Raw genomic sequence first — 13,793 nt, 5'->3', positions numbered from 1 at the left:
CGCAAAGCGATACGAGAGCTATCTGTGCTAGCCGTCCCTAATTTAGCAGTGTAAGACTAGAGAGAAGGCAGCTAATCATCACCAGTCACCGTCAACTCTTGGGCTACTCTTTTACCAACGAATAATGGGATTTACCGTCACATTATAACGCCCCCACGGCTGAAAGGGCGAGCATGTTTGGTGCGACAGGGATTTGAATCCGCGACCCTCAGATTACTAGTTAAGGGCTTTAAAGACCTGGCCATGCCAAGCCCTATATTTCTGTCTGTCATAAATCACTGTCCGAGATCCTTTTCATGAATATTAAATATTAAAACCTGTTACGTGACATTATGTGTTTTTCATCAGAATTCGATTGAAGTAACATGAAAGAAACAAACAAACCAATCTAATATTATTTCAAATATTTTGCTTCACATATAAAAATAATTTTAGGATATTTAATAACATACCGCTGGTACGCTTGTATGTTTATAGAACATTTTCTACACGACTTGAATTACCGATCGTTTTAAAGTAGTTTCACCTTTCTAGGACTAAAATTTCAATTTGATTTTCTCTATTGCTGCTTCCTCAAGACAACATATACCCTTTACAAAGTGTTATCTACATTTTTAACATTTTTATCAGAAAAAACAACATCTTCTTACTATACTTTCTGCACAAAAATATATAGAAATGGGTAGAAAGACATATCCTGGCACATGTTGTGTAACATTACCACTGAAGCTAATTTACATATTTTAATAATAAAGAAATACAAAAGAAATATGTTATGTTCCTAATAACAGTTTTCTGAAAATGGATCCAGACTTTGATGGGACATGAATAATTAGTCTGAAATAAGCGAAACTCTGAAAATTAATTCAAATAAATTCTAAATTTTTATTTTACTTTTTTTACATTTAAATGTTATATGTTACCTTAAGGTGGTTTGGTCTATAGTTTTAAGATGAAAATGGTTGTTATTTTAAGCTGTAAAAAGTTAGTTTCAATTTGTGTCGTGGATCTGATTACATATCGTTAAAATTGTACCTGTACAATATTACAGTACCTTCTACAAACACTGAAAGATAATAGATAACTTATCCTCTGATCCTCTTTTAATAGTAATTAGTTCTACAGAGCTTTAACCTCTAACCTGTAATAGAAAAAAACTAAAGTGTAGATACAGCTGTTTCTAGGTCACGTGACTTAGTCTTACGTCACTCGAATTTTGAATACATAAACATAGTTTTATCACAGTTTCTGACAAATCCTTTACATAAACATGGCTTAATCCTAATTTGTAACAAATCCTGTATGTAAACTTGATCGTAATTCCTCGAACTCCGAAAATAAACTTTACTTGATCGTAGTTTCTGCAGGCCCAATCCCATATACATATATATATATTTGATTTAACTCTAATTCTACCAATACTATAAATAAACCTGATTTATTGCTAATTCTATCAATACTGGACAAAAAATTAATTTAAACCAGTTTCTCGAATTATATATATATTAACATGATTTAACCCTAAATCCTCGACCCTTGTTTTTATAAACAAAATTTAAGCTCTCTAATCCTATACACAAGTAAGATTGCCGACAGTTTTTAAACTTACCGATTGTAAGTTTGAGGGGATCCCTAATCTTGCTGTCATCTGTAACCGTAACCTTTAGGTAGTACCTATAGCCCCACTTGTCTATTCTGAGGTCGTTAAATAAAAACTCGTTCTTTCCATTTTGCTGAATTATTTGTTTCTCTCCAAGCAGATTTGCGTTGTAAATATCGTTATACAGAAAATCTACATTCGCTTTCCACGTGCCATTCTGTAAACAGACATAAAAAGAAAACACTCGCGTTAGAATTACACGTGCACTGTTCGTTTCCGCACATTAGTAAGAATATATATAAGAAAAAATGTAATATTTATAGCGATATTTTTACGTTTACTATTTATTAAAACACTTTGCCTTACTTTGTTTATATCATTACTTTAACTTCGGATATACACCCAAGGCTACAACAGCGCCACTTACCGTAGAAATACCGAATTATGAACGAAGGAAAGACAGCTAGTCAATATCACCCATCCTTTACTCTTGAACTACACTCTTCTGACAGAATCGTGGGATTTGACGGTCACCCTTACAACGCATTCATAGTCGCAAAATGTGAAGGGTTATTTATTATTTAACTATTTTGGTGATAGTGGAACGCGAACCTTGAACCTGCAGATTCATGGTCTGGCACACTAACCACGCTCAGCCTACGAAAAATGTACAAGCGAAGGCCCTAAAGTTCAAAGCGCGTGTTTTGTTTTGTTTTTGCGGCAAAGATGTATGAACCATGAACCTTCGAGTTCGTAGTCCGAGCACATTAATCACTAGAGCCTCACAAACTCGTAAGATAAACGGAGGTTTAGAATGTCAAGAACGTGTGTTGTATAAAATAATAAACACGTTTTTTAAAGCTCAAAATAATAATAATGTTCGTATTTTAATCACCTACCAAACGTCACAGTAAACAACTTATTCGAAACAGCATATTTCCAAGTTACTTTTAAACGCTCAGTTATTACGTTTTGCCTTAATTATGATGCTCTAATGTGTTCAGTGTCTTGATGTTATCTTCCAATCATCCCGTCGCATCAAACATGCTCGCTCTTACAACCGTAGGACGTTATTATGTTATAGTAAATCCCACTATTCATTGGTCAAAGAGTAGCCTAAGAGGTGGCGGTGGGTGGTGATGAGTAGCTGCCTTTCTTCTAGTTTTACACTGCTAAATTACAAACGGTTAGCGCAGATAGTCCTCGTGTAGCTTTGCGCGAAATTCAAAACAAACAAACCAAATCTAAACCGTGGGTCCAAGTCGAATGAAAGAACTTAATCAAGGACATCCCGATCTCTTTGACATACCATCTAAATTGGAGATTACTCATTTGATATAAACGGGGCAAAACAGTGTAGTTATATACAAAAACGGTGAGTGGAATCATATAAAAGAATTCGTTAATTTCAATATTTTGTGGAATTGACGACACACTGAACCCCCAAGAGTTGACGGTGGGTGATGATGAGTAGCTGCTTTCCCTTTTGTCTTACACTGTTAACTTAGGGACGGCTGGCGTAGATAACCCTCGTGTAGCTTTGCGCAAAATTAAACAAACAAACATTACAAGTTCTGGAAAAATGTTCGCATTTCATCCAAAGCAAAAAAATCCGTAATCCCAGTGTACAACTGTAAACTATTTTTGTCGAGTTCGTACTTTCAACGTGGAGAAATAGTTGTTTTTTGGAGAATAATTTCCGTGAATTCACAGCTCGTCGTTGCTGCCTGGAAGAGTGGAGAGAAAGCAGGCCTTATATAGTGGTAGGTCCGGCACGGCCATGAGATCGGTTAGGGCGCTAAGTTCGAAAACAAACTTTTTTTGGCAAGATTGACAGCTTAATGCCCTAAAATTCGGTGTTCGAGCCCTTCGAAGGGAGCAGCGCAGCTATCCAATTGTCCAGTTTAATAAGGAAAAAAACAACATTTATCTAAGAAGGCTTTATAATAATTACAGGAATAAAACTGATATTTATGCTTGTAAGCGTTCACCTATACACGTCATTGTAGCTTCTAAAGATATTTACTTTGAGGTTTTACAATTTTCGATTTCTTGAATTTCGTGAAAATACAGTTAACTTCAGTTCTGACTGTGTGGCTAAGCCTTAGTTGTCTTTTGCTGTTCATCATCATCATTCATTATCTCTTCTTCAAAGCTGAAGGTTCTGCAATGTGGAACATTTAAAAACTCTGTCATGTTTCAGTCAAATTTAATTATAATAATATAAACCAAAACCAAAGACGATCTCGGACAATATGTCTTGTTGATAAAACGACTAAGGTCAACAGTTAATCCGACCATTTGAGATGTAAAATTTTAAGGGGTATATTAAAGATACTTCGATAACTAACATTTGTGGAACCAAAGATTCGATCATCCAATCTGAGCCTTTGTATAATAGAATGTAACAGGATCTCTCGATACGTAAGTTGTAGTCCCCCAGAGAATCAGCGTAAGTTTACGGACATGTAACACTAAACTCTGAGGTTCAGCTTCCCACAGTTGGCATAGCGCAAGTAACCCATTTTGTTACTTTATGCTAAAAAACAAACAAAACACAAGTTGTAACTCTATCATCCTTGTTATAGAGGCTTTGTAAATAAAACAAACAGAATCTTGTGAACAAACATTCAACAATTCTTTTCACAATAATTTGACAACCCTTTCTTCTCAGTGTATTGTATATTATTAGAAATTTAAAGTTGGTCCCTAAGTTATCATACGACGACCATGTTTCAGGTGTTGTAACTAGTCCTAATGTAATATTCAGTTTAGGTTCAAAAAAGTAACTTATAAACACTGACGCCAAGGGCTGTCCAATGAGCCGGCTTCTTTGTTAGCTCGTCATATATCCTAACTCCAATGTAGGCCTCTAAGCTCCCATTCTCTTTCACGTTATAAGGAACGCCATTAGAAACTTGCACCAAGTAAAGTGGACGATGCTTGACAATTATTGGTCCAAAAGTGGCTGGCGGAGGCTTGGATGAACTGGTCGAGTTTGCACCATCGTCAACGACCGTAAACGTGATGACCATCCTAAATAGACGAAAAATTTTAAAACTTACGAGTTTGTTTTCTTTTTAAGTTGTCCTTTGGTTTTTGTATTGGCTAAAAACATTTCTTAAACGTGTTTTAATTAGCAAAAATCTTAGCAAGCACGTGATGTTAGCATTCTGAAAATTAACATTTCACATCTTTTCTTGTGTGACAAAAAACAGGATATTGAGAAGGAAATTTTCTTGGAAAACATTGTAAAGGTTACAAAAACCGCTGAGCCTCTGGTTGTGTGGGGCATTTTTAGTGCTAGGGGGCGTCCTTATAGCACTGTTAATTATATTACAAAATAATATGGTGAGAGGAAGCTTGGACATTGAAGAAAATAAAGGTCACGAGGAAGCGAAAACATTTATGTCTCACTCGTCCCTTTTACATTAGATGAGAATTATGACGTATTTCATATTTTATTTTTATCATTGTTGAATTGTTTTCTTAGAGATTGTTTATTTTTAAGTTAAGTACAAAGCAACACAATGGGCTAGCAGTGCTCTGCCTGCCACGGGTATTGAAACCCGTATTCTAACGTTGCAAGTCCGCAAACATACTGCTGTGCCTCTGGGGGTCGTATTCTCAGTGAACAGCTATTGATACAATAGTTGTACTTACTACAGAGATAAGCACGAATTTCTTTCGAAAAAGATTTAAGCTGTTATAAATAGAAAACGGTTCCTTACTAAACTGATAGACACGAAAAGGACTATAGCCGTTGAAAGAAAAAGAAAACAGCTCCCTAGAAACTGTATGAATGGCATGGCATTACAACGTGGTTCCAGAAATTTGATAAAAATCTTTGCAAGCCCGTGCAAACAGTGTCCACTTTTCAAGATCCAGTGATAACGAAGAGTTAACACTAAAACTCTTTGTTTTCTTCTTCTTCCCAAACATTAAACTACTGAAAACCAGCCTGCTGGCAAGACACTGCAACACACGTTTGAAATAAGGAAAACAAAGACGCACACCATTATTTGTTCTTTTTATTTCCGTGGAAAAGTACCCGATCAAATTCGAAATATATGCTTGTTTTATTTGTGTTTAGTTTTTATTTTATACAACAGTTCATTGGTTCTCTGTTAATCGTATGATGTATCTCTAATGTTCAAAACTTTGTATTGTCATTCATAATATTATTAACGTTAGAAACCTAAGCTATATTATTTATAATAATTACCCAACCACACATCCTAGTGGCACAGCGGCAAGTCTGAGGGCTGACAACGCTAGAAACCGGATTTCGGTTTCTGAGCAGAACAGAAATAACACATTGCGAAGCTTTGTGCTTAACTACAAATAAACATAATAATTACTCCACTACCATTATCTAGCCCCCAGGCCCGGCATGGTAGGTCGTTAAGGCACTTGACTCGTAATCAAAAGTTCGGGGGTTCGAATCCCGGTTACACAAAATATGATCGCCCTTTCAGCTGGGGGCGTTATAATACGACAGTCAATCCCACTATTCGTTGGTAAAAGTGTAGCCCAAGAGTTGGCGGTGGGTGGTGATGACTAGCTGCTTTCGTCTGGTCTTACACTACTAAATTAGGGGCGGCTAGCGCAGATAACCCTCGTGTAGTTTTTCGCGAAATTCAAAAAAACAAACAAACCAATCTAGCATCCCCTTCCAGTGTCTCAGTATTAAATCTGTAGGCTTAGCAGCGTTAAAGCAACCAAACAGTTATCTGGTTTTATTATATTTACTTAGGCTTGTTATTCCATTCAGTTCTTAATGCGGTTCGACTTCTCATGATATTAAACTATCCGTGTTCTCTGTTTTGAAACTTGTAATAACTGTTCCAAAGGCAAACAGATAATTCTCAGATATAATACTTCAGTTAAGTAATAGCTAAAACACGTACAAATAGCCCGGATACTAACTGTATTATATTACTCAACATACAATAACAAACCACATTAAAAATAATAACATTGTTACCGAAGATTAAAGAAACAAAGCTCGTGAATCGTTTGATTTAGTTGAATGAAATGTGATTGGTTTAATACCAGTTTCTACGACGTAATAAAACATTCACCTTTATTCTCCTGTAAACTTACCTTTCTTTAGCTTTTACAAATCTTAAACCAGTAAAATTTGCCATCCCATTCGAAAGATCTACATCTCTCGGTCCTTCAAAACTTGGTCCAGTTTCTGAAGTTTCGAGAGTTTCTGTTACCTTTGCCCTCCAGAATGTTGACTCGTCAAACGTTGTCACGACGTTGTCCTGAAAAAGTGCACAAACACAATTATTTTATAACATATATTGTTTGCTTCATCTTACTGCTACAAGTATTTCTGTTGTTTTTGTAACACATATTACTTGTTACATCTTACTGCTACAACTATTTCTTTTGTTTTTGTAACACATATTACTTGTTACATCTTACTGTTAAAAGTATTTCTTTTGTTTTTGTAACACATATTGCTTGTTACATCTTACTGCTACAAGTATTTCTTTTGTTTTTGTAACACATATTGCTTGTTACATCTTACTGCTGCAACTATTTCTGTTGTTTTTGTAACACATATTGCTTGTTACATCTTACTGCTGCAACTATTTCTGTTGTTTTTGTAATACATATTGCTTGTTACATCTTACTGCTACAACTATTTCTTTTGTTTTTGTAACACATATTCCTTGTTACATCTTACTGCTAAAAGTATTTTTTTTGTTTTTGTAACACATATTGCTTGTTACATCTTACTGCTACAACTATTTCTGTTGTTTTTGTAACACATATTGCTTGTTACATCTTACTGCTACAAGTATTTCTTTTGTTTTTGTAACACATATTGCTTGTTACATCTTACTGCTGCAACTATTTCTGTTGTTTTTTGTAACACATATTGTTTGTTACATCTTACTGCTCTAACTATTTCTTTTGTTTTTGTAACACATATTGTTTGTTACATCTTACTGCTACAACTATTTCTGTTGTTTTTGTAACACATATTGCTTGTTACATCTTACTGCTACAAGTATTTCTTTTGTTTTTGTAACACATATTGCTTGTTACATCTTACTGCTACAACTATTTCTGTTGTTTTTGTAACACATATTGCTTGTTACATCTTACTGCTACAAGTATTTCTTTTGTTTTTGTAACACATATTGCTTGTTACATCTTACTGCTACAACTATTTCTGTTGTTTTGTAACACATATTGTTTGTTACATCTTACTGCTACAAGTATTTCTTTTGTTTTTGTAACACATATTGCTTGTTACATCTTACTGCTACAACTATTTCTGTTGTTTTTGTAACACATATTGCTTGTCACATCTTACTGCTACAACTATTTCTGTTGTTTTTGTAACACATATTCCTTGTTACATCTTACTGCTAAAAGTATTTTTTTTGTTTTTGTAACACATATTGCTTGTTACATCTTACTGCTACAACTATTTCTGTTGTTTTGTAACACATATTGTTTGTTACATCTTACTGCTACAAGTATTTCTTTTGTTTTTGTAACACATATTGCTTGTTACATCTTACTGCTGCAACTATTTCTGTTGTTTTTGTAACACATATTGCTTGTTACATCTTACTGCTACAACTATTTCTTTTGTTTTTGTAACACATATTGCTTGTTACATCTTACTGCTACAACTATTTCTGTTGTTTTTGTAACACATATTGCTTGTTACATCTTACTGCTACAAGTATTTCTTTTGTTTTTGTAACACATATTGCTTGTTACATCTTACTGCTACAACTATTTCTGTTGTTTTTGTAACACATATTGTTTGTTACATCTTACTGCTAAAAGTATTTCTTTTGTTTTTGTAACACATATTGCTTGTTACATCTTACTGCTACAACTATTTCTGTTGTTTTTGTAACACATATTGCTTGTTACATCTTACTGCTACAACTATTTCTTTTGTTTTTGTAACACATATTGCTTGTTACATCTTACTGCTACAACTATTTCTGTTGTTTTTGTAACACATATTGCTTGTTACATCTTACTGCTACAAGTATTTCTTTTGTTTTTGTAACACATATTGCTTGTTACATCTTACTGCTACAACTATTTCTGTTGTTTTTGTAACACATATTGCTTGTTACATCTTACTGCTAAAAGTATTTCTTTTGTTTTTGTAACACATATTGCTTGTTACATCTTACTGCTACAACTATTTCTGTTGTTTTTGTAACACATATTGCTTGTCACATCTTACTGCTACAAGTATTGTTTTTGTTTTTGTTTTGTTTTGATGCATAATATAATTTGTGACACGTTTTTTGTTTTATTTCTAGTATAATTGCTGCTGGTTTTGTTTGTAACACGTTTATTGGTTCTTTTTACTGGTGTGATGTCTCCTGGTTTTGGTTTGATACATAACTTAGTTTGTAATACATGCTGTTTTTTCTTTCTTAGTTTGTTTGTTGTTTTAAATTTGTTTTGATGTTCCATTTGGCTCAACAATATTTATCATAAAAACGCAAGAAACGAGTGGCGACTAGAAAAATGATATAAAAATAATATCATCTCTAATTATTCTTATTTCTTTGACCTTCCATTTTACAGATCATAATGTAAGCCTATATTCTGAATCTATTAATGGTAAATATAACCAAAACAATGATGGTAAATCCAGCTTATCATTAGCAGTCACATGTTTATTTCTGTTTGTTTTTTATTATTAAGAGGGGTGTATTCAGACATGACTCCGAGGTCATGGAGGTCCAAAACATTATTTTACCTAACTCCACCGTTACCTTAGCGCTGTTTCCTTAACAAAAATCTAAATTAAGGTGTTTTGTTACACATTAAAATATAATAAATAAAAGATATAGTTGTTGTATCCTAATGGGAAGTTCCATTATCGTAATTTAACAGCTAATAAATGAATTTCAATTTATCATTTGAAAGAAAAATGCAATTTATTCATGCATATCGACTTCTCTGTAATCTAGTTATGTTGTATTGGTCCGAACCCTAAAACAATGAATACTTTCTATACCCCATACCACATCCGTTCTGTGTAACTAGGGTTACAACTACTGATGATTTTCAAAATATTCTTTCACTGCAGAAGCGAAGGCAGAAATCGATAACGTTGGTACAAATGTAGTCAGAAACCTATAAAAATTGGTGAAGACAAAGGCAGAAATCTGTAAAGGTGTGCAGGCGTAGGCAGAAATATATAAAGGTGGTGCTAATTTTTTCGAGGAAAAGGAAAATTAATGGTTAAGCCTTTCTTCAGGTTCCATGCTTTATCAAAATATTGTGTAATTTTCACTGAAAAACTGTGTATTTTGTTAGTATCTGGTTTTGAATATATCAAAGTGCAATCCAAGAGGTCCACTCACATGCGTTGCGTAAACCACCTTGAAATGTGTACAGATGTAATGGCTTTTGAAAATTATTTTCAGCCTTTTTCTCCAGTCTAATACTTATTTGTTTCAAAATGTTAGATGGCCGAACACAATATATTAAAATTACAGAGTAATATAAAGTCATTGATTTGTAATGTTTAACTCATTAAGACTATTACTTAGTCCCCGTTAGTACAGAGGTGAATCTACGGATTTACAACTCTAATATCAGCGCTTCGATTCCACTCGGTAGCCTCGGTAGACCATTACTTAGAGAAGTTTCTAAATCAGATAGTGAAAAATACCAATGAAATTTCTGTTAGAATTTTTAACACGTTTTTTTTCTGAATAATTTATACATCGAATTGTTTATGGGTCCTTGATCCCACTGTTCACAAGATCCTTAATAACATATAGATATCACGGGGGGGGGGGAATAATAAAAGTAAAGGTTGCAACTAGTTTGTTTGTTATTAAGCACAAAGCTACACAATGGGTTATCTGTGCTCTGCCCACCAGCGAGAAGAAACCCGGTTTATTGTGTTGTAAATCCAAAGACATAAATAACTGCTGTACCACTAGGGGGTGTGTAGAGACTAGTAATAACCCTTAGTTTTGCGTTTTGTTTTACTTTGCAAGTAAACAAGTTCGTCTAAAAGTCAGTTCTATATGCTGAGTGTCAAAAGATAGCGGTTTGTAAACAAACTTTAAGAACTACTTACATTAGCATCTTTAACATACAGGATTATTCTTAAAGGTTCATAGACTGAGACCTCTGTCACCGTCTTCCCGCACTCTTCTACACAGACTAGTATCTTGTAAGGAGTTTGGAACGATGGTGTATTCGAGATGCTTCTACGTATAAATTATGTTGAACACAAGATGCATAAGTTTCAGTAAGTCAAGAATGTAAATCAAATATACACCTTTACCTAAGGAAAGCTATCTAATGTTGCCATGTTTTGAAAACAAACAGCAAGGTTATACACAAAAGTTTGTAGTTTATGCCTGCTATTATATATATAACGTACAGGAGCATTAGACTTCTACGGCTTGCACCTGGAACACAACAGTTTGACAGGCGCATCTTAGGGGGAATTTTTAAAATTAAAAACAAATTTAATTTTTAAATTTCGTTTTATACACTAAAGACTAATTTCCATCTATTCAATACATTTTGATTTACTCCCAATCTCGTGTTCATTGATAATTTTCCCAATCATTCAAGAATGAAGGTTGCATCCAAGCCTGAGACACTTTAATACGACTTTGTTAATATAACAAAAGCAACATGTATATACAGAGCACACATACGACAGGATGTACACATTAAACAAATTAACATCTGTCGTGATTAATTAATGGAGGCCAAATAAACAAAATAATGATACATGTATGAAGTTAACGACAGTTTGTACACAAATAACGACTTCTGTTAGAACAGTGTGACGACAGATACCTTCTAAACAAAACATATTTAGTAAAGATACTGAACGGCAATACCTACTATACAAAATTATAAGTGACTATTGAACAAAGTAATAAATACTTACTAAGCAACATACCTAATAAGACACTAAATGGCAGTATGTACCTACTAAACAAAATAACTACGTACCTAATAAGACGGGCCCGGAAGGCCAAGCGTGTTAAGGCGTTCGACTCGTAATCCGAGAGTTGCGGGTTCGAATCCAGGTCGCACCAAACATGCTCGCCCTCCCAACCATGGGGGCGTTATAATGTGACGGTCAATTCCACTATTCGTTGGTAAAATAGTAGTCCAAGAGTTGGCGGTGGGTGGTGATGACTAGCTGCCTTCCCTCTAGTCTTACACTGCTAAATTAGGGACGGCTAGCGCAGATAGCTTTCGAGTAACATTGCGCGAAATTGAAAAAAACGAATAAAAACGAAACAACATAATAAGACGCTAAACGGTAGTGTTTATTTATTAAGCAAAGTAACTATATATCTAACAATACACTAAACGGCAGTACATACCTACTAAACAAAGTAACTATATATCTAATAAGACACTAAGCAGAGCTGCTAATGACATAGGTAACAGAAGGTTATGAACTTACTGATTGGTTTGTCTTCGTGTTCTTTGCAGAGCAGCTCCTTCGACGATTATGTCCGAGGCCAGATAACTATGGTTACGAATCTGTCGGTTTAAAGAAGTTGTGTTAACAAAGGCTTAAAGATGAACATTTCTTTGTCAACAAACAATTCATTTCACTAAACTATACTTCCTATTTATCTTTAATGCGTTGTCAGCGACGCGTCAAACATGTACAAATGCCTGACGATAAGTAAATTTATTATAATCACCTCCAGCAGCTTAAAAAAAAAAGGTTTTCACTCGATAACAATGGTCGTTTAATAAATGGTATATATAAATAGTGTTTATTCCTTAAGCCTCGTAAAGTAAGTTAATATGTAGAATTATATAGGACATTATTGAACAATTAAGGATATGATACGACAACCGAAATTTCGCAAAAAAAAGACGTATTTGTAAACAGCGAAATGTCTCCGTGTATAATTCAACTCTACTGTGTTTGTTGTATCAAATTAATTAAGTTCAAGTACATTAATTCGTTAATTTTTGAATACGTTTGCAATTGTGTAGACGGTGAGCGCCCCCTATAAGAAAAAGCAACGATAGCACGAAGGAAATTTTAAAAAAACTTATTAAATTTCCTTCATAAATGATGAAATATCTCATCGAGATTCTTGAGAGAAAACACTCAGCCGTATTATCATATTTGCTGTAAACCATCCTGCTCTGACTTACCCATAAGGAATGGACTTCTGACTTAACCTGTTTATCCATGAGGCCACTCCGGACTGCTGATACCAACATATTAATATATATTCCCAAATCATCCGCTGACGTTGTCTTAAGAGTTTCGTTAGTAACACTGACTGAGTCACCGGAAACCTGGAACTGTAAATTATTATTGATATTATATTTTATTTCAGTGGTGTAATTAAATGAGAGATATAGTGGTAAATACACATTTACTGGTCAGGGCATAGGCGGAAGAGGAGGATAAAACGACCACCCCAATATTCTAAAAAGTCTAAACATTTCACCATCTTTTAATTTTTTCATAAACACTTGGCTTTCATGTAAGTCCCTTAAATCACATAGACTTGCGATGGTTTTATAGTGTTGAGATTTTTACATGTTCTACAGTAATTCCTGTATGCAGAATCCGAAATAACATCAATTTTTCTCCATCACGTCACATGTTCTTTTACATAAGTGAATCATTTTCATTGAAATCGGGTCATATTTTGTTATGCTTAAAATGTTGACAGCCACTGACAACAGATTTCTTTGGATCACTCGCGACGTAAATCTCACCAATTATTCAAGAACCCATGAGAAACACACCGCTAGTATATAAACAGTTAACAGTCCGCATGGCGTATCATTTCTGGATAGTATTTGTTGGTGCGTGCACTATAACATTATTTAATATTTTAAATATTATTTATTCGTCGCTATGGCAACAAGAGATTGTATAAATAACTCCAACATATTATATTTGCGATAAATATAAAGTATTTTTTCTTCACGACTGTAAAAAAAAATCCTTACGTGACAGCAAATAAATAAATATTACTATCGAAACCTGCTTAGTTGAATTATAGAAAATGCATTATTTAAGCCCAAACTCCCGTTGTGAAGTTTAGATTCTCAGGCTTATGTTATCTGTGTTGAAGAAAAGGCCCACATTTTGTTTTGTAAAAAGTTTCCTCCACACTTCTAGCTACGCGCCTGAGGCGTACACGACATATACAGGGTG

The 13,793-nt window shown here is 34.2% G+C and overlaps 1 protein-coding gene across 1 annotated transcript in view; it reads right to left on the bottom strand.

Annotated features, from left to right (window-relative positions):
- Positions 1–13,793, bottom strand: part of LOC143257888 (uncharacterized) — a 120,510-nt gene that overhangs the window by 88,891 nt on the left and 17,826 nt on the right. The window contains exons 5-10 of the mRNA XM_076516912.1: positions 12,773–12,925; positions 12,060–12,139; positions 10,701–10,833; positions 6,707–6,873; positions 4,405–4,636; positions 1,610–1,817 (exon numbers count right to left, since the gene is read on the bottom strand). Of these exons, the coding sequence (XP_076373027.1) occupies positions 1,610–1,817; positions 4,405–4,636; positions 6,707–6,873; positions 10,701–10,833; positions 12,060–12,139; positions 12,773–12,925 (973 nt within the window). The remainder of the gene's footprint in view (positions 1–1,609; positions 1,818–4,404; positions 4,637–6,706; positions 6,874–10,700; positions 10,834–12,059; positions 12,140–12,772; positions 12,926–13,793) is intronic.

The sequence above is a fragment of the Tachypleus tridentatus genome, chromosome 7 (genome assembly GCF_004210375.1).
Source record: "Tachypleus tridentatus isolate NWPU-2018 chromosome 7, ASM421037v1, whole genome shotgun sequence".
In the NCBI taxonomy this organism is placed as follows: Eukaryota; Metazoa; Arthropoda; class Merostomata; order Xiphosura; family Limulidae; genus Tachypleus; species Tachypleus tridentatus.
This window is presented reverse-complemented; position numbering and strand designations above follow the sequence as displayed.